This window comes from Lepisosteus oculatus, chromosome 4, assembly GCF_040954835.1.
Source record: "Lepisosteus oculatus isolate fLepOcu1 chromosome 4, fLepOcu1.hap2, whole genome shotgun sequence".
NCBI classification, from domain to species: Eukaryota; Metazoa; Chordata; class Actinopteri; order Semionotiformes; family Lepisosteidae; genus Lepisosteus; species Lepisosteus oculatus.
The window spans coordinates 24,517,481-24,542,441 of NC_090699.1; the positions used below are offsets into that span (position 1 = coordinate 24,517,481).

The following is a 24,961-nucleotide window of genomic DNA, read 5'->3' on the forward strand; positions in this document are numbered from 1 at the left end:
TTTGTTCAATTGCTAAGGTATAATTATTAACCTCTTTTAATTGCAATTGTAATGAATCAATTGAACCAAATGAGATTAATTTTTAGTTATGGCACTGAGAAATATTGTTTTCAAAAACTAAAACATATCAGTAAAAATCTATAACAGACTTTTAATATGTTGTGCAGCCCACTAAGAAAAAATGCATTCTGTTTTATTCCAATAATTGTGTACTTTCAGAGTAAGAATGATCGTCAGAGTGCTATGACAAAAGTGCTCGTTGGACTTGAAATGCATGCATGTAATAACTCCAAGTTAATGGAATTTTCTACTCCTACTCTTTCTGTGGTGAGTGTCCAATATCAGGCATATGTACAGTAGCTATCAAACTAAATCGATTACATGTTCATTGATTTTGAATATTTAACACTAGTTGAATCATATTTGTTACATGAGTTTTATGTTTCTGGAACACAAATAAGCCATTTCATAAGCCATAAACATAAGCACAAAATGTTGGTACCGACTTAAAATTAAACTTAATTTAAAACACACATTTAAATGTAGTACACAATGCATTATTACTCAATTTAATGGATGCCTGCCCAACACTGAAGTGACAGCTTCAAACTGAAAAAAAATAGGAGTTGATTTTTTTTAAGTGAAGATGAAAGGTTTGTGATGTCCACGAGCATTTCTGAAAGGAGGCTTCTTATAAAGAAGTATTTTTATTGTGCTGTTTTAAGGAGACTAAAACAAAACCAAAGAATTTGTGAGATTAATATTTTTCTCTGTACCTTTCCAGTTAGCCAAAATGACCTCAGAGTGCAAATGGACTGATCCAGTTGTTGAACTTCAGGTTTGGCTGCAGCTAACACACTTTGCTCACTTGTGCCGTGATCATGAATTAGTGATGATGTGCTCCCAGCGGGCACTAGAGCTGGAAGCTGCAGCTGTAAAAAAAGTAACTTCTAAAAAGCAAGAAATGTAAGTCGTGGATTACATGATATCTGTATAGTGGGCTCTGTGTATTTGGATGCTCACAGCAATATCTTCGGACTTAGACTTGAGTTAATTAAAAATGTAAAATGTAAACAGTGATGGTTGAACCACTCTCTTACTTTTCTCCCCTGCCATTTATGTCATACCATGTGCCAGAATTCTAATAAACCACATATTTCAATAAGAATACACTATCTCTTATAACTGTACGAAAACAATATTGGATTAACTCCGTGACCCGTAACATGCTATGCTGTCATATGGTTATAATGCCAAAATTAGACAAATTTGAAGATTGCTATATGTGAGTTAATGTAATGTCAGTAAGAAATAATCAATTCTATGACCAGGACTGTATTACTGTCACTCATTACTGTTTACTAACGAGATTTTAGAAAACACCATATTCTGCTTTAGATCACTAATATTTAAACATTGTAAATTGTGGCGGCTACCAAAGCTAGAGTTTAGTCCATTTGTTATTGTAGTGTGATTAGGTGGCTTCATGACTAAATTAAAAAGAAAAAACTATAACAATAATATTTTGTGACTTCTTAGCAGAGAATGCATTTTTGTGCTATGTGCGTATGTTTTGTAAAGGTCATTTTCTAAAGATCAAAAAAGGTCATTTTTAACTCTGAGAACAGAAACTTTAAAGACATGTTTAGGCATTCTTTTCAAAATTGTTTTAATTTAACAAGTTAAATGACAAAATGTGTTGGTATTGTATTGTTTATCTGAGGTTGCTTCAAATTTGCCCTCATGTCCTTGTCTATTATTATGTGCAGGATTGTAAATCAGTGCATGAAATAAATATGACATCTAGTGACCATTATGAGCACTGCACTTTCGGATACATGTATAATAATGATGGAAACTCTGATGCATAGATAACAGAAACTCTGAAAGAGAAAATTTGTTTTCATATATTTATTTTGTACATACGTGTACAGTCACAGTCTTGGATTCATACACCTGTCTTTACATTTTTCTTTTTTTAAAGATACAATTCCAAATTAGTCCAGGAGATGTTGAGTAATGCAGCTTGTATTAAGGGACAAAGTATAATGCAACAATCAACAGGACAGCCACATATATGTGACATGGCCTTGGCATCATTTGAATTAAGTGCCTGGTAAGCAACTCCCCAACCAACTTCTATTTTGTATTATGGGGTATTAAACTTTAAGAAGTGAATAGTTTTGGTGAATATTACATAACGTGAGTTGAGATGTTGCACAAAAAACAACGTAATTAATATTTTCTAGATTGCTAATTGAAAGCTTGCAGTTTATTAATCTATAATAAAATAAAATTCAAAATTCTTCACACTCTGAAGTATTTTCTAGTCCTCATTGTTTTTACTTTTCAGTTATGCAGAAAAGGCTGGCAGTCAGTCACTTTGCATGATAGCTGCACGACACTTCTGGAATGCTTGTCTGCCTTTTACACATTCGCCGTCAGGGAGAGAACAGTTAAGAAAACCCATAGAAAAGATTCTAAAAGCCATCTCTCGTACAAGCAAAAAAGAGAAAACGGTAAGGTTTTATCTAGAGGTACAATAAAAAATGTTTTTGTAACCATTTTCTCCAATCCTATTGATACTGTCATAATTTAAAATAGTGTACTTTGTGTATTTAACATTTTTGTGTTTCCTTTCTTAAGGGTGAATTGAGTAAATTTAATGTACCACAAAATACATTATCAGAAGATTCTTCTGTGGTAATTGGATCGGCATTTGAATTTTCAGCTACAAGTGAGTAAAAGTAATATAGAGGTTAATTTTTTTTTTAAATATCCATTATTAAATTAAATGCAGTTTACCTAAAACTAGTCAGTCTAAAGCACTAATTGCAAGTTACCCTAAACTAAAAGCTGTATTAGTTTCAGTTACTCTACAGTAAATGAATCTTTGCTTGGTGTTATTTGTCTTGTTTACAGTATGAGCTACATGCCTAGATAAAATTCACCTGGCCTTCTTTTTTTACCCAATATTCTGATGCTTATGTCTTAGAAACAAAATCCTATGAGAACTGAAAATGGGCTAGTCTTTAACTCAAGGGAGTGTTTCCCAAAAAATGTAACTTAAGAATTGAAAAAGTGGTATTCCATAGTCATAAAGAAGAATTCTGGTAAGTTATAACAATTGTTGTACAAATAATGCATTTCAAATAAGCAATTAAAAATTGGAAACATAATGTATAGAAATTCAATTTACTGTTCTGAACTGGCTGTTTAAGTATTATGACGGCTTGCTATTGAATGAGCTTTTATTTCATCTAAAGAAATTTACATTTTTCACACAGGTGCTCCTGTTTTCTTTCACCTCCCAAAGACATGCTAGCTAGGTTAATTAGTGTCCTTAAATTACACTTGTGTATGTGCAAGCTAAGATGCTTTCAGATGGTTGTCCCATGTAACACTATGTGCTTTCAAGATCAAGCTTTCAAGAGGCATCTCATTGCCTCTTTCCTTACCAGGAATAAGCAGCTTTCTGATAATGGATAATTATATTACCAGTACATTGTGTATGTGTAAATGCATATTAAGGGATTTCAAGAAGTCTCTGGTATCATATTTTTCACATAACATGTATAGGTTCAAGTATATTTATAGATGTGTTATGTATATAAATATACACAGTCTGTTACTACATATGATTTCTTTTGCTTTTATAGAAAATGCTGTACTTGTACAAACCTTTCCCATTGGAACTTTAAACCCCTTTTCAAAAATGAAAAATGTTGCTCTTTATCCTTTAACCATAACGCAGCCATGGTGAAGCATGTCTTACGAAACTTGAACTGCATTTGAACTAGAATTTTTAAGTGTGCAAGAGCAATTTCAAATTGATAAGGGATCGCACATTAAGGTGAAACCATATGTTATTTTAGTTTTTTTAATGTTGTTTTTCAGGTTTAGGAAATCCAGAGGATGATCTTACTCTGAGAGCTGCTTTATATGGACTTTTATTCCATATTCAGGCTGACAGGAATGACTGGGAATCTGGGCTTCAAGTTCTTGATGAAGCAATTAGGGAGATGCCACGAACAAAACATAGACTGTGAGTACGTTAGTAGATGCCTCTGCAAAATGAACAATCAATATTTTGCCTGTAATACTCCACAAATATGCTCTTTCTTTACGTTTCTTACATTTTGTTTCTCCTGTACACTCATTCTCAATCTGTGATGCTTTTTAAATAAAGTGTCGGATTTTAGGATGAATGTATGAATAAGTAATAAGTAAGAAATTGATGGGATTACATTGTCTTCTTGTAACTTGTTGGTTTTTGTCTTGTTTTCTAGCCTCATTTTCAAACACCGTGTTACTGTAAAGGCAAGACTTGGGCAGAGTACACTAATGGATATTCAGAAATTCAAAGACGAGAACGAAGATTATGTTTCCTACATGTGGCACCGTGTTGCTTTGTGCTCTAAAGAAACTACTGAACAACTGATATGTTTTCAGAATGCAATTTCATCACTGCAGGTTTCTGTTTTATTAATATTGTTTTATGAAATTAGAAAAACAATTAGATATATTGTAAAATTGCACATTAACCCTGATCAGCTTTTTTTTAAATTAAATTAGTATACACTTATTTGACAAATCTGTCAAGTAAATGCATTAGAAGCTCTTGCCTGCTTAAATTCAAAGCATAGATTTCTTTACTGTTCATTGAGATATCGTTATTTTTAATGTGTGCTACCATTCTAGTTTATAGATATTATACATAAAACATTGATGCTCACATAATGTCAATAGAGAGGTATATATTTTTTAATCTTCCAGAATTTCACAATCAATAAAGGCATATATCAATAAGTACAGTTTGAGTGTTAGAGACCACATATGACTGGTTCAAATGTGGGTCATGTTACATTCAAGTAATGGCATCACTCTTTAACTGAGTGCCCCAGGTTTATGTGGGCTTTACTGAACCAGGCTCTCTTTGGTTTTCTGAGCAGCACTCTCTGTGTAATCTGACAGATCCTTCACTGCTCCCGTCACTAATGAGGGATTTACATTGTGAAAAACAGTATAGCTTGACTGTGCATATTCTTTTTATGAAGGCCCTATCCTGGTACAAGGATTGTAGTGCTGACCCAGTTAAATTTACAGTTGGCCATTCCAAATTACAGAGTTTAAAAGGAAAAATAAATCTAGATTTTATTGATTTCAGAGTGTAAGAGTGGTTGGTGAAAAAGTGGCTTAAAAGAAAAATTGATTGATAAGAGAAAGGTTGATAAATAACACATTGAATTAGTACACTGTCATCGGAAAAAAATAGTACAAATCATCTACTGAAAACATGACTGAAAGGTTCTGCTAGTACATTAATTCAGCTCTACAGACTATTTTTTCTCAACTCTTCCCAGTGAAGGAAAAGTATAACAATTAATTTCCCTATTATGTATTTTCTCAAATATAACCATTTCAAATGCTTCTTTTTAAATTTGGAGCACTCATCAATTAATTTTTACTGAAGGTGCCCAATTTGGAATTGCCCATTTTGTCTTTACATTTCAGCTTTACCTAAGCTCAAAGTCAATGCCTTTATCAGTTGAGCCAGGATGAGGCTATTATAATCATTCTTACTATAGACAGAATGAGAAGTGACCGTTCTAAACTACAATGTGCATGAGAATATGTAATTTTTATATACTACAGATTCGCTTTCATTCAATGAAAATTTGTATTAAATTCTCATGACTCATGGTAGGTATTCACTCCTCTGTTTTGTAGAATCATTAGTGCTGCTTGTCAGGGTGCTATCTGTCATCTAGTATTGGGCCTTTCTTTTTCTGATCAATGCTTATACTCATAATGTTCCTTCAAGTATCTTACGCTGCTCAAGAGAAATTTAAATTTTCTAAAACATCTGTTTAGTAATGCTTGAACTACTTTATATTAATCTTTTAATCCACATAGGGAAACTAAAGCTTTATTAAAATATTGTGGAGAGAATCAGATATGATAGTCATTATTATTCATTATAGTGCCTGTACATTTTGGCTGTTATATAGTTATTCCCATAACCTCCACTTATTGAGGTTATGTACCGTACCATCTCACTCATGATACATCTTGTGACATTCCAATAAGCCCCACAAATATATATTTTTTTTTAAAGTGTGGTATATGTATTGATATATTGGGCAATCCTTTACATTTTGATTTGATACTCTACCACTACATTAAAATTTTCCAATAAATGAAATCTTGAATAGTTATTTTGTAAAATTGCTATATGTGTGTGTGTGGGAAAAAAAATATTTGGTAGAGTTAACTGCATATTAGAATGTGAGTGAATTACACTTAAGTACATTAATAGAATGTTTATTTTTCACACCTTTTTTAAAAATATTTTAACCTTTTTATAGCTATCACTTTGATTCACTTCACAAAATTGAATGATTGTTTTCACAGCAACCAGAAAATGACTGGCAAAAAGTGGAATACCTGATTGAATTTGGGGAGTGGCTCTACTGCAGTCAGTTCCCAATCTCTGATGCTCTTCTGCAGATTGACTGGGCTATTGATGTTCTCCTGCACATGGAATTTGAAGACATGAAACAATATGGTAAAAACATTATTTATCACAGCACCATAAATACTGTAAAAAACATGAGTTAAAAATTAAGTATGGGTCCATATTTAAAAAAATTGCTTATTAGGCATTCCTTTTGTTTCAGTGTTCCAGTTGTTTGTAAATGTCATAGTATATATTGTTGAAGATGTTAAGTCATTCTCCCAGTATCGTAATGCATTTTTTTAAAGTCCTTTTTATTTTCTTAGAAATTGAAGAAAAACAGATCTCTAGGTCAGTTGGCATGCACACAGCAGAGAAAGAGAAGACTGAAACTCATGAGCAACCAAAAGCTTCTAAAATGGGTACTGTGAGGTTGCTTTTTTACCTTCCTGCCCAACACATTATTGAAAACTAAACTTTTTGAGTGCTTCTTCCTAAATTCTTAAATATCATTTGCTTTTTTTAAGTTAATGATTTTACATATATATAGTTAAATTGTAGTTTAGTAATCCCTATGTAATTCTGTTTTTTCCTTCTTTACAGAAGAAAAGGCTAACATGAACAATCAAGTATCTGTGAGATGTCAGTCAGAGATCGGTGTGAAAACTGCAAATTCCAATCTGTATGTTGCTGAACTAAAAAATGTGAAACAGCTTGAGGCTCTATTTAGAGCTCATACATTAATGGCAATCATTGGAGGTTGTGCTTCGCCTCAACACCAACAACATTGTCTTATGGCTTATACTTACATATTGCGCATCTGGCAGGTAATGATCTGTAATTCAAAATTATATTTAATTTTAAATGAAATTTAAAAATTTCAAGGTGAATAACAATCAAAATAACTCCAAACTAGTGTCTGACAGTGACATGACTATAATGTGTTTTCTTTTTAACTAACTGTGCTATAACTTTACAACAGGTATCTTTAGCAACTGCTGGTGCACTTATTAAGGATTCACTGAAGAATTCATCTATCCCTCCTTCTCAGCCTACACCAGTTGCAACACCAAAGAAAGACAAAGGAAAAAAATCTAAAGAGGTAATAAACATGAAGGCTTGCATTTATGCGCCTAAGTGTATAATATTGGAAACTCAAAACATCAGAATGTTTTTAGCCAAAATATATGGATTACATTTTGTTGTAAATTTGTAATAATCCAAGATTAACAAAGTTTGCAGTGAAATGCTTATAAGTACCAGCTTCAAAATTTAAATATTTTGTTGGATCAGTACAGTATTGTAGTAGCTCCAGCTATAACTGTTAATACTTTATATTTAGGTATTAATACTGCGTACTTGACGTAGAAATATACAAGAAGGCTCTTCCTAGTAGTGTAGTAGAAAGCACCCTCTTAGCATTTTCTTAGTGAAGTGACAAATATGATTATTTTTATATACAGCCACCACTGCCTCCTCCTGTCGTTCAAGAAAAAATTAAGCGAAAGGGACCCCTGGAAAATTTGCCTCCTAACCCTGAAGAATGGGCTGGCTATGACTGTCCTGAGGAAGTCAGACAGGCTTTCAAGCAGGATACAAGTTTGTGTTCCGTGAATCAACAGAGCTTTGCAAAACCTGTAGGTGAATCCAGTATAGTCTACCATAAGTGTTTTAATAAAACATTTTAAATAGTGTATATGTAAACTGATCTTTTTAGTCAGTTTTGTTGTTTTCATAACCTACTGTCTTCCTCTTTTTTTTTTTTGAGTCTCTGAAGGGTGAAGATTAAATTCAATATCTTAATAACCACCATTTCCCCATTAACTGTTGTAGATATTATATGTAGCCTAACTAGGTATGGTTGGTAGCAAATCAATTGACTGAAAATGTTGTGTACTCTACATTTATTAATATACACAATGCTTGATTTTTTGCTTTTTTTGAATTTAGAGTCAAAGTTTATTCTTCCTGGATCAATTGGTGAAAGAGCTAGAGTCATTGTCCTTAACTCACTTGACATTACCTGTTCTACAACTTGCTGAAGTAATTGCTTATGTGGTAGCAGACTCCAAGAGTCTTTCTGACCTCTATCATCTGAGGTAATTACATTATTTCACTGTAATGCTTGTTTAAACATTGTATTTTTGGTTGATGAATATACTGTATGCAGATTTTGTTACTTGTTGATATTTTTTGCTAATTTGTATAACCATGGACTACATGTAATTTTTCTGTGGTCAGAGATGTATAATTTAGCAGGGCAACCATAGCACATATTGCAGATCAGACTGTCTACACCGTAATTGGATAAAAAAGAAGGAAAGTATACATATTTTCATTTTGTGCATACCAATAAATTGTGTTAATAGGACTCAATATGTTGTTTTGAATGTTTTCTCATTCACAAATGCTTTATAAGGTTATATTTAGTATTCTTTGCTGTGTGGAAGTTAATACAAATAATATTTTGAATTTATAATTTTGTAGGTTAACGATTTCTGCAGTAATAACCTCTTTTTTTCTTTTTTTCAGAGTTGCAAAAACGTCTTCACAGCTTGGCCTAAATTTGTCTGCAGCATACCATGAGAAAGTTGTTGGAGCAGTATTCATATATGAAGAGGAACAGATGAAGTATCTATTTTCAAATCAATCTATCAAGTGTCTTTTCCATGAGTAAAAAAAAAAGATGTGATATTTTTGTATTTTTCTAACTCATCAGTCAAGTTTGCCTGTTCTTTTGTATTTAGGTTGCAGTTATCAGTCAGATAAATCTAATCTTAGATGTCAATAATCTATTACAATTGAATCTGAATTCTGAACAGAATTCTGAGTTCTGTTTATTTGTTAAATGTTTTACATGTAATATTTCTCCAGGTGTCGACAAAGTCTTGCTTTGCAGAAGGAGACAGATGGAGCAAAGATGAATCCCCCTGAAAACAATACAGGCAAAGTAAGTCTTCTCATCATTGTTTTCAGTTTCAATTGTACTAACCAGATTAAAAAAGCCTACCAATTTGATTTATATCTTATGTTACACTTTTGTTCCTCTTCTAAAATAAGTAGGCAAAAAACAAACCTATTCTAACTCTATTTTTCCTCAGAAAGTATTTTATGACAAAAATAATTTCCTTGGGAGAAAGAAATTAAGTGGATTATGTGTTCATGATGTGTGGCTTGACAAGGCTGAAATATTACTTGATATGGGTTTATACCAACCAGCAAGATTGCTGTTGTCTGAAGCCCATATGGTTGCCAGGGTAAGTAAATTATTGTTGACATGTTTTGAAGTGTAATCATGGTGCTGTTTGTGTCCTTCAGATAGTAGGCATGGTGGTTGAATTTACTGTAGCTAAATATAACTTCAATTTTTCTGCTTTTGCAAATGTTTAAGTCCATTTAAATAATTGTTTAACTCTGATAGAAAAGAGTTTTAAAGGTTTCAAAGGTTATCTGTGGTGTTCTGCAGGAACTTCATGACAAATCTGCAGAAGCACAATGTTTACTTCTTTTTGCTGTTTTGGCCAATTATGAAAAGAATCACAGTCAAGCCAAAGCACTGTTAGAAGAGGCACAAAATATTGGTGGTGATGAAAATTTCTGGTTCAGAGTGACCATGTGTCTCGAGAAGGCTACATTAGGAGGAGATGGCGAAAACAAGGAAGCATTGGTAAATGTATACACTTATAATATATATATTGATGTGATAATGTTTGAAAGCTTATTGCTAAAATGGGGCTGTACAATGGCATGGTAGTTAGCATAGGTGGGGAGCTGCGTCAGCATATGTAGGCTGCAAATGAAGATTAAAGATTCCTCCAAGCCCATTTTTTCTGATTTCACCTCTAACGGCCATGATCACACTAATCTCTCCGTCTGTGTTCTCAAAGACGGTTTTCCGAACTCATACATCAGAAAGACTACAGAAACTAAAATTACAGCTAGGATCACACCTTCCCCCTTCTCTTAACGACAGACTACTTTTATTCTAAATTCTCTCTATTCATTGTAGGTTTAATTTCACACCTCCTGATTGGCCTCTCTTTCTGTACCCTGCCTCCCACTCCCTGCCTCCCGCTCCTCATCTCTCCCAGTTTTTGTTCTCCTGCTACATTACTTCTGCTTACTACCCTGTCTTTCTCACACCTGAAGAAGGCTCCACAGCCGAAATGTTGTGTTTTCTTTCTTCTCTTTTCAGCATGGAATATACCTGTTACTTGTTCCCTGGTAGTTCTTCTGTCTCATGGCTTCAGTATTCAAAGTTCTTTTACATCCTTCGGTACCGATCTATGTGGAGTTTGCATGTTCTTTAAGTGTTCACATGGCTTTTTTTGGGGTACTCTGATTTCTTTACACCTGTCAAAGACTTTAAGTGAATGATTGATTGAACAGCCTATATACTGTAGGTGCAAGCAGAAATAAGAAATAATAAAGAAGTTCTGCAGTACTATAATTCACAGATAATGAAGGAAAGGAAACCGTGACAACAAATGTTTTGTTAATTTCACATTGGTGTTTTGTATCTTTAACAGGCTTGTAAAATTTTAGAGCACTCAGTGTCGATTTTCAAATCTGCATTTGAGGAGCAACGTAACAGAATTCATGCCCTGAGATTCATGATAGCATCTCTGGAGACCAGGTATTTTTTACTTTCACAAGACCTAGTAAATTACTAAAAGGAAATATTACAAAATGACAATGTCAAATGCAGGGTGACTACTTAAGTGTTTCTTTCTGGATTAAAAATAAAAAATACATTGACACCACCTGCTGGTTGAATTTACACATATTTTCACATGTTGTTAAATTTTAAAATGATCCTTGTAATCCAGACAAATCCTTTAGGCACTGTAAGAATAATACTTAGTTTACATGCGTGGAGTTTTATGTTCTAAATAACGTACATTGCTTTTATCTTTGTAGAATAGCAACACTACAGATTCAGTCATTGAAACATAACAGCAATAATCAGAACAGCATGCACACAGACCCTGAGACAATAAAGACATTGATGGCAAGTTGTGATAAATTAAGACAAATGACAAAAGAGTTTTCCCAGCTTGGAAAAAGAGAACAAGAAGTGGATGCAATGATCACACATGCAAAAGCATTAAGGTAAAGTTTTTTATATACATATTGTTGTGAATAATAGTTGCTTTTTTCAGATCAACTATTTTTTATTTTCAAAAGATGCAGAATAAACCAAATGCCTATGGAAGCCCGTTTCCGCCAGGGAGTAAAAAAAAACGCGCTATGGTATCTCAGAATTGCGACTTAGTATCTCAGAATTGCGACTAAGCAAGTCAGAATTGCGACTTGGCATCTCTGAATTCCGACTTTATATCTCACATTTGCAACTTCGAAATAGCCATATTTCATTGTCCTTTTGTTATTGTAACGGATTCGGGTTCTAGGGCTTGTGCCCTCGCTGCTCCCACCCTAGTTCGTGCCTCACTGCATTGGCTCGAACCTGAGTCTTGCCAGCTGAGCTAAAGAACACTTTCTTTAACCGCGGCGGCTAGCATCCCTGTTATGCGCAGGGGAGGGCGGTGCCGTCACCACACTGCAACCAGATCGTACACCCTGTATTACACTATTTTCATGAATCATACAGGATCATAGGATCTATAAGCCTGAAGACTTGTCTTGTACACTGCCCTGATACAAATCAAATTAATTACACTAATTTTTATAGAATCCCATTTCCGCCAGTGAGGCTTCCATAGTACCCGGATGGAATAGTGCATGGTGGGCTTTTTAAAAATAGTTTTTATTTACGGAATATGAAATAAGATACAGAAATAGGCACTTCGCATCCAGAGGAATTCACAATTATAAAAGCTGAAACATACTTTTTACGTATTTCCATTGTATGTCCTTTTTTACTTAAAAAAGGTCTTCTTTAGCTCAGCTGACGAAGACTCGGGTTCGAGCCAGTGCAGCGAGGCACGAACTAGGGTGGGAGCGGCGAGGGCACAAGCCCTAAAACCCGAACCGTTACAATAACAAAAGGACAGACAATGAAATATGGCTATTTCGAAGTCGCAATTCTGAGTTGCTAAGTCGGAATTCTGAGATACCATAGCGCGTTTTTTTTAACTCCCTGGCGGAAACGGGCTTCCATAAAATGCACCCCCCGAACTACTTGCCTTAACTCTCATACCCATGACATAACAAAGTATAATGCACATGAAACTAAATCAGACATATAATGTATGTTATTGGCTACTTAGAATACAATTGCTGTTTTTTGTTATTTTCTGAAGAATGCTTGCACGCCACACTGGTGACAAAGATGGCCAGCATCGGTACCTTTTAGACTCCTACTTACTGATGCATCAAGCTGTGGCACTGAAGGAGGAAACACTTCTCAATATACTCAGCCTGCTTCAGCTTCAGGAGGTACTATGCTTTTTTCATTAAATCAGGAAAAGTTTAAATAAGACTTTAAATATATTGAGGAGATGGTCATTAAACTTTTTTTATTTTTTCTGTAAAATGTTTTTTTCATTGTTTCAACCTAACAAGAATTACATTAAAATATACAGTATTATCTGAACTATGATTAGGTTTCGAATTATTACATGGTAGTACTGTAAGAACCAAATATTACTTTACAAATCTGACACATATCAAATAATATAAAAACATTCTTTTTTCAAAATTGGGTGTACTCTAAATGTGGGTTACGGGGATTCTAACGATAAATCTGCTAAATTAAATTTATTGGAGTTATCTTCTGAAAACAGTATCTACTAAAGCAAAAAAATAAATAATAAGATATTTGAATTTGTAAATAGCTTAAAGATGCTGAACTGATTTATGTATTAAAAAACCTATGACTAAAAATGTAAAAAAACAGCTATAAATATTTTTTTAAGACAAGCCACGTGAAGGGTATGCTGCTTGGTTTCATAAAGACTCCGTTCTGCCAAACTTTATAGGTCATTTTATTTCATCTCATGATACATAATTGACCATAAAATTAAAAATAGTTTTTTTCATTCAATGGAATGTTGTCTTTTTGAATATGAAGTGTATGGATTTATGAAACTGACAATTATGTTTATACAAACATTTACAATATTAGATCATTCAATTCAGTTCATTTAACAAAACAAATCTGTAAGAGTATTTAAGAAAAGCAATTAAATATTAATTGTTTTTAACAATTTTTAATTTATGAATTAACGGTTTTTAATCTTTATGAATGTAGCATGCGTTGTAATGACATGAAAGATCTAACTTTTTAAAACCAATAGATGGCGCTCATACTACAATTTTAATGTCAGCCACTCAATTGTACTTTTGCAAACGTAAGAAACAGGCACATGACTCTGGATCAACAGAACATGTTAATATTGTTGCAAAATGTTTTTTGCACCATGTTATTGGTTCAAATAAATGAGGGATACATTTCCATGTTAGAGGGAATCGGAGAAAATCATAATCCTTTGTTTTAAATCTACTATTTCACTTAAGGTCACAATGTTTCTGCTGTCATTAATGGTTTGTCTAATTAGCTGCATGATTCTCTACCAAGACCATGTGGTAATACCACCTTGAGAAAAAGGGGGATGCTTTAATACTGCACAATCACCTTGAAGTAATTCAATTTAGGGTTTTACACAGAAAATGATATATACGTCTAGGAACTCTTGATTTTAAAATGAATAGCATGGATGCTGAGATGCTTAATGTTTATAATAGTCATGGTGATTTTTTTCCTTTGGGTTTTTTGTGAAAGATTTTTTTAGAGTACATATTAAGTAAAGGAAAGAATATTATCCAACTATAAAAAAATAACTATAGTGCCTTACAAAAGTTTGTAGATACTTCTTACAAATTACAAAATGATGAGTACACTGAAAACTAATGATAAGTTAGTGTAAAAATATTTTATTTGTGCAATTATTCATACCCATGAAGTCAATATTTAGGCAGCAATTATAGGCTCAGGTCCTTTAGTGTAAGTACTAACTTTGTACAGTACTTAGTGCAATTTCTGAGCATTCTTCTTGACAGACATGCTCAAGCTCTTTCAATGTGCTTGGGAATCACCGTGGACAGCAGTTTACAAGCCTTTCTACAGATTCCCAGTAGGATTCAAGTGAGTTCTTTGGCTGGGCCACTCAAGGAAAATCACTTTCTTATTCTTAAGCAACTCCATTGGAGCCCTGGTGCTTTGGATCATTGTCCTGGTAAAAGGTGAATTTTTGCCCTATTTCAAAGTCTTAAGCAGAGTCAGAAAGGTTTGTTTCCAGTATTTGACAGTACTTTGCATTATCCTTTTATTTCAATCCTAGAAGGCTTTCCAGTAACATGATACAAAAGTAAAATTTGATGTTACACTCACAAAAAAACGTAAATTCTAAATTTAAGTTAAATTCTTTCAGACAAGAAGAATGACCTTACCAGCGATGAAGAATCTAGCTATTTTGAGACTTTCTCTGGTGGACATGACCTTAGATATGCTTGATTTTCTATGCAAAGAAGAGAAAAGACAAGCTTTAGCTGCTGAAAGAAAAGATCATGTTCAAAAAGTGGTAGATGACTTTGTGAGACCCACTCCTGACTATACATCTGTACAACAGGTAATTCCATCCAATTTTTGGATTGTACATTAGTTTCTCTGCATAGCTGAGGATAAAATTCATGTTAAATACTATTTTGTCTGTTAAAATGCCTAACTTGTAAATTGAAATTTAATATTTGTGACGGTTTTCTCTTCTCCATGTTCTTTCAACTTTGATAATTTATCTGTAAAATACTTTAAAGTCATTAGCTTTTGCAGGCAATGATTACAATATGCATACAATACTTTTTGAAACATAAAGTTCAGTATAAGGTGTTATCCAGGAATTTGCATTACATTAAATATGCAGGAAAATATTGGAAATTCTCCAAAGAAAAATCTCCCCACTTTTAGGACTGGAGAACTACAGGCAAGACATTGGGACAAGTAGCTCTGACTCAATTAGAAGCTATAAATAACTTTTGTGTTGGTCCTGTGGAAAAGAGGACCAGGTCCTTGTGCCTGCTGGGAAAGTGTCTGAGATGTCTTGCTGTTCAGGTGGACCCCCTAAATTCTTCAATACAGTGGGACACTTCATTTATGGTATGGAAACTTTGTTACTTTCACCAATCCAAGTTAAACAGTAATTACCTGTACACATTTTTATTTGGCTTTTATACTGGATTGAAAAGGGTTTAATTTATAGTTTTTAGCACAGTCTCTCTGAATATTTAGAAAAAAGCAGCTATAAGTATTTTGCATATTCTTGAAGCTAAAAAAAATCAAAAGAGACGCATTTTATTGAAAGATAAAATTGAAATTAAAAAAGTAATGATTATTGTCTCAAACTGATTTAAAAACATTTCAATCGTTTATCTTAAATACTATTATAAGAGCAGAAAAAATATAAAAACATGTTGTAGTTAATTCAGTATTCATAGGTGCAGAATCATTTTACAATGCACAAGTCCAATGCTACTGTAATACATTTTACAGAATGAAGGAAAAAGTAGTTTACAAGAAGATCCTGCTGGAACGGAGAAAAAGCTTTCATCAGGACAAAACTTGGAAATTGGTGGACGCCAGGAGGAACAGCAGTATTCATTAAAATCTGCTAAGATTAGGGTATTTTGTTATTATCATTAAACTAAGTGTACAGTATGTATAAATACATTTAAGAGGTGTTTTGTTATGAACAAAATTATTTTTTTACAGCAAAATTAGGAATATTGTCATCACAATAAATTAGGGAATTGCTGACATGCCTATTTTCTGAATATAAACAAGTAGAGTTCAGTTTCATGCTGAAAAGTGCAATTACAATACACAATGTGAGTATGGGCAGAACAGTGCAGTCAGAAATACACTGAAGAATAGAAACAAAATAGAGATATTAGAGGGATGATACACAAGAATGATCATTAGGAGCAAATTAAGAGCCATTGAAAACTTTGGAAAAGTTGTAACTGGTTACAGTTTAGCAAAGGATACACTAAGAAATGTGTTACCCATTGTGATAAGATTTTATTCATTGAGAAAACAAGTGGTCAAGTTTTAATCAGTCTTGTCTGTTTATGATATGATAAAATGTTGTTTGGCACTTGATTTATAAATGCCATTTAGAATAATTACATATTCATCCCCTTCAGTATGTAAAAATGTAGGTTCACCTGGAAGTTAACCTAAAATATGTCTTTAATATGTTTCATTCATCCTAAAAAGAACAACACTGTTGGTCATCATTAATTTCTTACAAAGCAATTTTAGCATAACCATGACTGTTTTGCGTAAGATATTACACAATCAGAAACATTCAACTTGCTATATTTGTTTATGTGTTCTGTTCTTCAGAGTAGAAGAATTGTGGCCCAGCAATTCCTGGCTCAAGCAAGTGAAATACTGGCACAAGCTGTCAGTTTATCGCTGAACAATAAATTCACTGAAATCCTTGCAGAGGCGAGTCTTAATATGCTTGAATGTTTTGGACATTTTGATCCAGCTTCTTCTGGTCAATATTTGGCCCTGTACCAGGTATGACTTACGTACAAAGGTATTAACAACTGACTGGATTTAAGTCATCTGGGAAGAAAAATATATGCAGTTATTTGTTGTTATTCACTACAAGTAACTTTTAGCAGCTGTTTGATTGCATATAGTGTATATGGCCAAATTTGTATTTCAGTGTTTTTAAATAATTTTATTAAAATATATCGGTATGTAATACATTTAATTAAGAAATCATTTTGTTTTTTAAATTCATTTACCCAAAATTTGCATTTACGTTTTAAAGGATGTTATCTTTAAAAATATAAAAATGTCAATAAATGTGAGATTTAAACTGTATACAACTTTATTTTTTTTAACATTGTAGACTTAATACAGTGACTGTAGTTCTTAATATTTTAACAATATCTGATTTTTTTCAGAGCTGTTACTGTTCACACATGATGAGTGAGATTCTTAAGACTGTTAACAATGATACTAGTAGCTCCCAACTTTCTGCATTGCTGAATCTCTATCATAATTTACAATCTAAAAAGAATGAAGCACCAAGTGATCTACAGAAAACTGTTGAAGAGACGCTAAGTGGGATTTCAAAGGTAATATATTAATAAATACTATTAATATAATTAATACAATAAATAAAATAGTACAATGATATAACATTGTGAAGTATTGCTATAATGGAACATGAATTTTCAATTTAAAAGTTATTTTTCACAATGATTTATCTTGCATAAAGTGATAATGTACAGTATGTTAATTGTAGTGCTTTATCTGCGATTTCTTAGACATTAAAATATTGATTGGGAAAAAAAACATCCATACCTTTTACCTTTTGTCTTTTACAGGCATATACAAACCTGAATATTCATCCACACCACCTCAACCTTTTGAATGAGCTTCCAGTTAACTTTAAAATTGTAATACTTCAGCATTCAGACAATGGGTATGATAACCATTTAAAATACGACAGTTTGTCTATCTCTAGATTTTAGAAATATGCAGAGTAACAATGCATCTGTTGTTTATATAGAAATATGCAGAGTAACTAATGTGTACCTTATTGTGATATATTGTTTATATAATCTAACTTGTAACAATTACAGTATAATAGGGGAATTAAATGTACATATAAAACAGCTCATTCTGAATGCATTGCCAGAGTTCCTAGATTTTGTCACCAGGGGGCTGCTTAACAAACAGTAGTGATGGAATAATATCTGTGTTTTCTACCTGTTCTGTGACTACTGTTTCTTGGCACATTTTCATGTTTTATCCTGCCTTGCACCATTTGCTTGGTGGGATAGGTTCTGACTCCTCTGCTGCCCTGTATTAGATAGAGTAAGTGGAAAACGGATGGATGAACATGTTTTACAATGTTTATAGAAGATGGAATTGTAGTATTTTCTAGTATTTGTAATACGAGGGCTTTATCCACAGCATTATTTCTCATTAATTTCTGGAATTGTTTTTCTCCATGTAGAAACTTTTCCATTAATCCACATAAATCCACCATATTTGTAAACTGATTTTTGGAAACATTTTAGCTTTATATTCAAACACTAAAACATTGTACATGCCACAGCAATATATGAAATCACTTAAATTATTCAAAAATCCACACAAAAATCTGTCATTACCACAGGTCTGTATTGTATGGAGCGTTTATTGAAAAAACAAAACCAAGTGACAGTCAGAAAGGAAAGGGGATTCAGCCATCTGGTAAGATTTGATGTTGGTCATCTATTTTATCAATATCTTTCTTGTTGTGGTTACATTAATTGAACTGTCCTCAAGTGTTTTGTCAGTAACGTAGATTTAAAATACAAAGCAGGTTATTTCTTTGTCATCTTTTTACTCTGTTACAATTTGAAAAGTAAACCTAAAACAGGCTCATCAAGGTAATGTGCACATGGAAGGCAAACCTTTTTAAGGATGTCTTAAACTGAGAACCATGTGGAGAAGAGCATGTTTAAAAAACACATTTTTGCATATTGTAGTCTAAGAGAAGTAACCAGTTCTTTTTCCCTCACTTTTTCAGTGTTTTACCTTTTACATTTCCCCTCTGACAGACATTACTACCCAAACTAAGTTGATTGTGGAAATGTGCTTGTCCTGTTGTCTCCTTCCTTCTTGCTTATTTATTAGCAAGCACGCTGTCAGAGGATCTCATTAATTTCTGAATCTGAAATTTAGAATCCAGAGTAACTTCACCCTGCAAGGAATACTCAATTTCCAAATGGAAAACTGATATTTGATCGATAGGAATCTCATAAGGATCACTTTTTAGGGTTTTAAGAGCAAAAACTCATTTTATTTTTCTATCAATAATGGTCTAGCTGATTCACAGACCTGGAATACAAAAGTTTCTAAACAACATTCTAATGTCACATTATACACTGTTTTGAATTTTTCGGTTTTAATGTGCTTTCAAATATTTGATTCCAAAATAAATGTATTAATTTAAATTATCATGTATAACGTGATGTATATCATGAAATTAATATCTGTTTTATACATGTCTGAACACATTCTGTCCTGCTGGGGCTCATTATTGTTTATGGTTCTTCTATTTTGAACGTAACTCACTAATGACTAATAAGATAGTTGTTGTTGAACAACAACACTCAAGTTATTCCATGGTTCAAAGCTTAATAGGATATATTACTTCAACTTTAGATTGACAGTGTGATGCATAAAAGATAATGTTTTGCAAGTTAATTGAATTTGCAAGAAATTGATTTCTGTGTATAAGTATTCTAATGTCTAACTGCTTGCTTTTGTCTCAGTTCTGCTAACATGTATAACCTTGGATATTATATACCCAAGGTTAGCTAGGTCCTTGGTTTTAAACACAGCTGTTTTTTTAACTTCCAAAACAAACTAGTAGACTACATCATAACACTCTATCATCAATTCCTAGATCATCCTCTCTGGGAATTACTTCCCATTTACACAACCTGAAGCAAATTGGTTTGGAATAAATCTACAATAATGAATGATAGCTTAAGGAGATTGATATTTGAAGAAACAACTCATTGGGTCTATTATTTGCATTTTTCTTTATGACAGGTACATTGGTGTGCACTAAAGTTGCAAAAACAATTGTAAATCCAGAAATATTCTTCAGGCTCCTTACAAGCATTCAATTTTATAAGGAAGAGACAATGCATATTCTTCTAAAGGAGCAATATCAGCTCAGCCATATTGCACAACATGGAAACATGGAGCAAGCATTAGAAGATTGTGAAAAAGGAACAAATCTAGTAAGTCTGCTGTGTTTTATTGGTTTGGGGTTTAACTTTGTAAAATTATATTGTAGAAACAAAGGTGTAGAAGATGCCAAAGGATGGGAAAAAATCTGTTTATTCTGAAACCCTGGTAGTGCAGGCAAAATAGAACATTGTCTGTATTTTGTTGTGTTTGTAGAGAAACACATGCACATTGTAAAGGCTCTTAGCAAAAGAGGTGGTATTTTCAGATTGGATTCAAACAGGCTGTTTATCAATTGACTTTGTATAGATTATATGTGATAGAAAAGAGTGATGCCAGAATAAATGTTACAATACAGTACCTCAACATTTTGCAAAATCTTAGCTTTTGTCTCAGCTGTATATCTTGACAAGAATAATATGTTCAAATGCATTTCTGTTTAATTTCTTGATGGAGAAAATCACCAAAGAAGATGAACTTGCATCTCAGTTCAATGATACTGTTAAACAAATGGAAGATTACCTAAATCCTGTTCTTTCCCAGCTTGGCATTTCTAGTTTCAGGTAAGTAAAGGTGATATTTATGGTTAAAAACTTCTAGTAGCCTGCATGCTAATGTTTATGCTGTACTTTGAGAATCTAAAGCAACATGGAAATTGATACTAACAGCTGATTAATCACCTTTAAAAACTTTGGTAAAGTCAATACAAGGTGGTGAATACAGGGATAATAAAAAAAATTGTTGATTGAGAATCAGGCTATTAAACATTTAACATTTGTTACTTATTAAAATATGTTACTGTGTGTGTATGTATACTGTGTATATAGTTCAAGTAGGTATCTGCGTCAGCATGTGTAGGTGGCAAAGGAACAAGTAAAGGTTTATTCCATGCTTAAAAGAAACAACGTTTCAGCTGTGGAGCCTTCTTTGGGTGTTAGAGTGCAAGGTCAGCAGCTGATATAGCATAGAAGAACAGGAGGCGGGAGCTGGGGGGGGAGGCCGAGTGGGCACTCAGGTGGCGTGAAGTCGAGAGAGGCAAAGAGGTGTGAACTCAAAACCTGTAAATGAATAGAGAGGATTAGAACGGGGAGGGTGTGATCCTAGTTACAGGATAATTTTGGTTTCGGGTGTCTTTCTGCAATAGGAGTTGAGCAACCTCTCTTTCTCACACTGGAAGAAGGCTCCATAGCTGAAACGTTGTTTCTTTTCTTCTCTTTTCAGCATGGAAAAAACGTTTACTTGTTCCTTTGCAGCCTACTGTACAGTATATATATATTTTAAGCCTGGAAATATCGCTGTTATGAAATACAGAACCACCTAACTTACAAATTGATCATATAAAGTTGCATAATATTGATGTTTGAATTATAGTCTGTGGAATTGTGCCTGTTCCATACAGAGTGTCTTTTAAAGGTAGTCTTAGCAGTTATTTTAGGGTACTTTCCCAGAGACCCATTAAGGATAAATCTTACATGCTCAAGTCAGTGCTGAAGAAATAAAATATTGTATTAAAATATTTGTTTTCTGTTTTTTTAATTAATGTACAGTATAATTTAGTGTGCCATTTTTTATCTATCTCTTCCAGGGTACAGACTCCATCAGCCTCCATTTTCCATTTGCCAGAGTCTGGCAAGATGAAAGACAGAGAGGAGAAATCTGCAGTTGACAAAGGTTTATCTGGTGTGTACCTAATCAGTTCATTAACACTGTGTCCAGCATCATAAAGGATGGAAGGTTTTTCACTTTGTCCTCATGAACAATAACAAGGTGGCAGTGAAAGCTGATGCGGTTAACCTGTATTTGGGTTACAGATTGATTTGCAGATTGGTTTACTGAGTGTTACTGATAAAATCTGAAGCATTTCAAAGATGAAAAAAAATACAGAATTATCAGTGTACTTATATGAATTAACTGGTTGATATTTGCTGAGATGGTTGAAGTAGGTATATCTCAAACATGTTTTTTTCTCTTTATTCATTGAGTAGTTTTTATTTTGATCTTTCACTTTTTCATTGATCCTTTAGCACTTGAAACATTAGTTTAATATATCTAGTAGACAAGAATTAATTATTTTTAATAATTCATTAAATCTTTAACATAATATTTCAGGTGGGTAGCTCCGTCAGCATACATAGGCTGCTGAAAAAAAGAAGAAAGAAAACACAATGTTTCGGCCGTGAAGCCTTCGGAAGAAGGCTCCATGGCCGAAACGTTGTTTCTTTCTTTTTTTTTTCAGCATGCAATAAACCTGTTACTTGTTCCTTTAACATAATATTGCCACTCGAAAGCTTGTATTGAACAAAGTAGAAGCATTATGATCAGTAAGTATTTTTTCTCGTACCAGGTGCACCTACTGATATGGGAGAAAGTTTCATTGTACTTGCCGACAAATTGCTCATGGAGTTGCCTTTGGAAGCATTGAGTGTTCTTCAGGAGGATGGCGTTAGCTCAGTTTCAAGAGATTTCTCATTGCAGCTTCTCTACAACCGAATTCAAAGGGAAGAAGCAGGTAAAAGCATTAAAATGGCATACCATATGTAGACAATAGTAAATCAGGAAAAAGTGGTGCTTCTTATGACTGTACACAGCTCTAGGAACAGCAGTTGAAAATTCTCTAGTTTTATGTTTATCAAAATTGACTGCCACATTTTATTTAAACACATAATACATGAAAGAAAATAATATTTTAGATCTGTCATATTACATTTGTATTATTCCAATTAATGAAAATTGAAATTGAAAGTATTGGATTATTAAGGAAAAAGGAAAAACATATTGCAGCTGTCTTCATTTTTATCTTTGTTTATGTAGACTGCATTCTTAATATTACCTAATTTGAATACATTTATATCCGTTTATATATTATGTATATAGTTGTTATGTCCCAGTGTGTGTTCTGTGTGTGTTTTTCTGTTATGTCCACACTGCGGACCCTTGATTGTTCTCCCTTCCCCATTGGCCCACCATTACACCACACTCTCAGTATGACATCATCATCAATCAGCCTCTCAGCCAATCAGAGTGCATCTTATTCAGTATATAACCTGGAGGTTTTCAGCAAGGAGAGGCCTTTCGTTTGACTTTGGTCCCGTTCGGTTATGGTTATCGCTTCGCTTCGCTTCGCTTCGCTTCGCTTCGCTTCTTGTTATTGCTTCGGCTTCGTTTGTTGGTTTGTTTTGCTTTGTGTGTGTGTATTTTCGTATAGCTTCGGCTTTGTTGTTTTGTTGGATTTACGTTAGTTTCTTTGTACTTTCGTTTGCTTGTGTGTTCATCCTTGTTTTGTCATTACCTTGCCCCAGTGTTACATGTTCTTTTTGTACCCCGCTCCTGTTTATTACTCTTGTTTTCCCTTATTTGTCTTCCTGGTTCACTTGTGTTTTTGTGTGAACTTTTGTATATAAGGTTAGTTTAGGCTGTTGGGTACACTTACACACTTAGTTGATTTTGTATTAGTACACTAGTTTAGTATGGGTGAGTGCCATTTGTCTTGTATGGTTTTGGGTAGTCAGTGAAGGTTAGCTGGGGTGTTGGAGACGCCGAAGACCGTGTGTTTCGGGTTTTCTTTTGTAGTCAGATTAGCTTTCCCTCACTGTCCTAGCCAGCTCCATTTTGTTTGTTATTTTCTTTCCTTTGGCACCACTCTAGTTTCTTACCCTTGTTATCATACTTCCTAGTCCCTCACCAAAACCCCCCCTGCTTCCAAAAGAATTATCCTAAATGTTACACCCCTTTTCCCCTAGACAATTGGGGACGTAACAATAGTATACGTAATTTTGTTTATACGTGCAGTGTGAAGAGTTAAGGCCTCCATTGTAATCTCCTGTTACGTTACCTAAAATAATATTAGAAATAAATTAACTTAACTTTCATCTTAATGTTTAGATAATATCAACAGCTTTGTGTTTACTATTTAAGAAATATATGCAATTTACATTTACCTTTGATATTATTGTGACTCTCAGTGACAAGAAAGTACATGGAATATAATAGTCCTAAATTAACATTAACAAAATGTAAACCCTGGAAAGCAGTGATATACTTATATAATGACTATACCTATGTATAATGACACAGATTAGCTTGCTGTAATTAAAAAGAGGATTCTTGCTTACACAAGAGTAAGTAAGTTTGTCTACAAGGGATACAGTGTTTTTCAGTGGACAGTATGCTGTGTGTTTTATGTCAGAAATACTGCTGTATATTTTAGTAAGATTAAGTAGTCTAAACTTTTTCTGCTTTTCTTACATGGAGCTACAGATGCAGAGCATTCAATGCCTGCAGAGAATAGAGGTATTCCATATGAAGCCTAAACCAATTTTAAATACAGACATAGGTCAAATTAAACATGTTTATTTTTTTTTATTAATAATATTGTGTATCTTAGATTTAAATTAACTTATAGATCGATTTTGTATTTTTAAAACGAAGGCAACATTTTCACATACTGTTGCTGTTTTTGCATTCAGCCGTGGAAATAACATTGCTTTAGGCAGGCTTAAATATATCTGGGAAGCTTCTGCCATATGCTTGGTAATCTGTTTATATCATTCACCAAATGTTCAAGGTGCCACAATTGAATTTGAATACTAATGATATTTTATAATGGCATCATAAGCAGAGTCCTATACCTTTCTTGGTTTATCCTCCCTAATCTCTTTAAAATTCAGATTACAAAAGTACTTAATTTATTTTAATATATCAGCAGTGCTGTTAGAAACTTGTTACTGCATGTAATTTGGATGTCCTTTTGAAATTCACACTCCGATCTGTTTAAT

General features: G+C 33.4%; 1 protein-coding gene across 6 annotated transcripts in view; it reads left to right on the forward strand.

Annotated features, from left to right (window-relative positions):
- Window positions 1-24,961, forward strand: part of LOC102691875 (cilia- and flagella-associated protein 46) — a 57,106-nt gene that overhangs the window by 20,356 nt on the left and 11,789 nt on the right. For 4 of the 6 annotated variants that reach the window (XM_069188973.1, XM_069188976.1, XM_069188977.1 and 1 more), the window contains 31 exons: window positions 220-327; window positions 785-966; window positions 1,985-2,116; window positions 2,354-2,519; window positions 2,647-2,737; window positions 3,898-4,045; window positions 4,290-4,473; window positions 6,415-6,568; window positions 6,784-6,879; window positions 7,061-7,284; window positions 7,440-7,559; window positions 7,921-8,094; window positions 8,408-8,556; window positions 8,990-9,088; window positions 9,332-9,407; window positions 9,559-9,714; window positions 9,924-10,124; window positions 10,987-11,093; window positions 11,378-11,569; window positions 12,721-12,856; window positions 14,851-15,048; window positions 15,384-15,572; window positions 15,966-16,094; window positions 16,821-17,000; window positions 17,396-17,569; window positions 17,822-17,919; window positions 18,619-18,695; window positions 20,046-20,239; window positions 20,637-20,749; window positions 21,772-21,866; window positions 22,531-22,695. In XM_069188973.1, coding sequence (XP_069045074.1) covers window positions 220-327; window positions 785-966; window positions 1,985-2,116; window positions 2,354-2,519; window positions 2,647-2,737; window positions 3,898-4,045; window positions 4,290-4,473; window positions 6,415-6,568; window positions 6,784-6,879; window positions 7,061-7,284; window positions 7,440-7,559; window positions 7,921-8,094; window positions 8,408-8,556; window positions 8,990-9,088; window positions 9,332-9,407; window positions 9,559-9,714; window positions 9,924-10,124; window positions 10,987-11,093; window positions 11,378-11,569; window positions 12,721-12,856; window positions 14,851-15,048; window positions 15,384-15,572; window positions 15,966-16,094; window positions 16,821-17,000; window positions 17,396-17,569; window positions 17,822-17,919; window positions 18,619-18,695; window positions 20,046-20,239; window positions 20,637-20,749; window positions 21,772-21,866; window positions 22,531-22,695 — 4,507 coding nt within the window. The remainder of the gene's footprint in view (window positions 1-219; window positions 328-784; window positions 967-1,984; window positions 2,117-2,353; window positions 2,520-2,646; window positions 2,738-3,897; window positions 4,046-4,289; window positions 4,474-6,414; window positions 6,569-6,783; window positions 6,880-7,060; window positions 7,285-7,439; window positions 7,560-7,920; window positions 8,095-8,407; window positions 8,557-8,989; window positions 9,089-9,331; window positions 9,408-9,558; window positions 9,715-9,923; window positions 10,125-10,986; window positions 11,094-11,377; window positions 11,570-12,720; window positions 12,857-14,850; window positions 15,049-15,383; window positions 15,573-15,965; window positions 16,095-16,820; window positions 17,001-17,395; window positions 17,570-17,821; window positions 17,920-18,618; window positions 18,696-20,045; window positions 20,240-20,636; window positions 20,750-21,771; window positions 21,867-22,530; window positions 22,696-24,961) is intronic. The other 2 variants (XM_069188975.1, XM_069188974.1) reach the window with 2 other exon arrangements.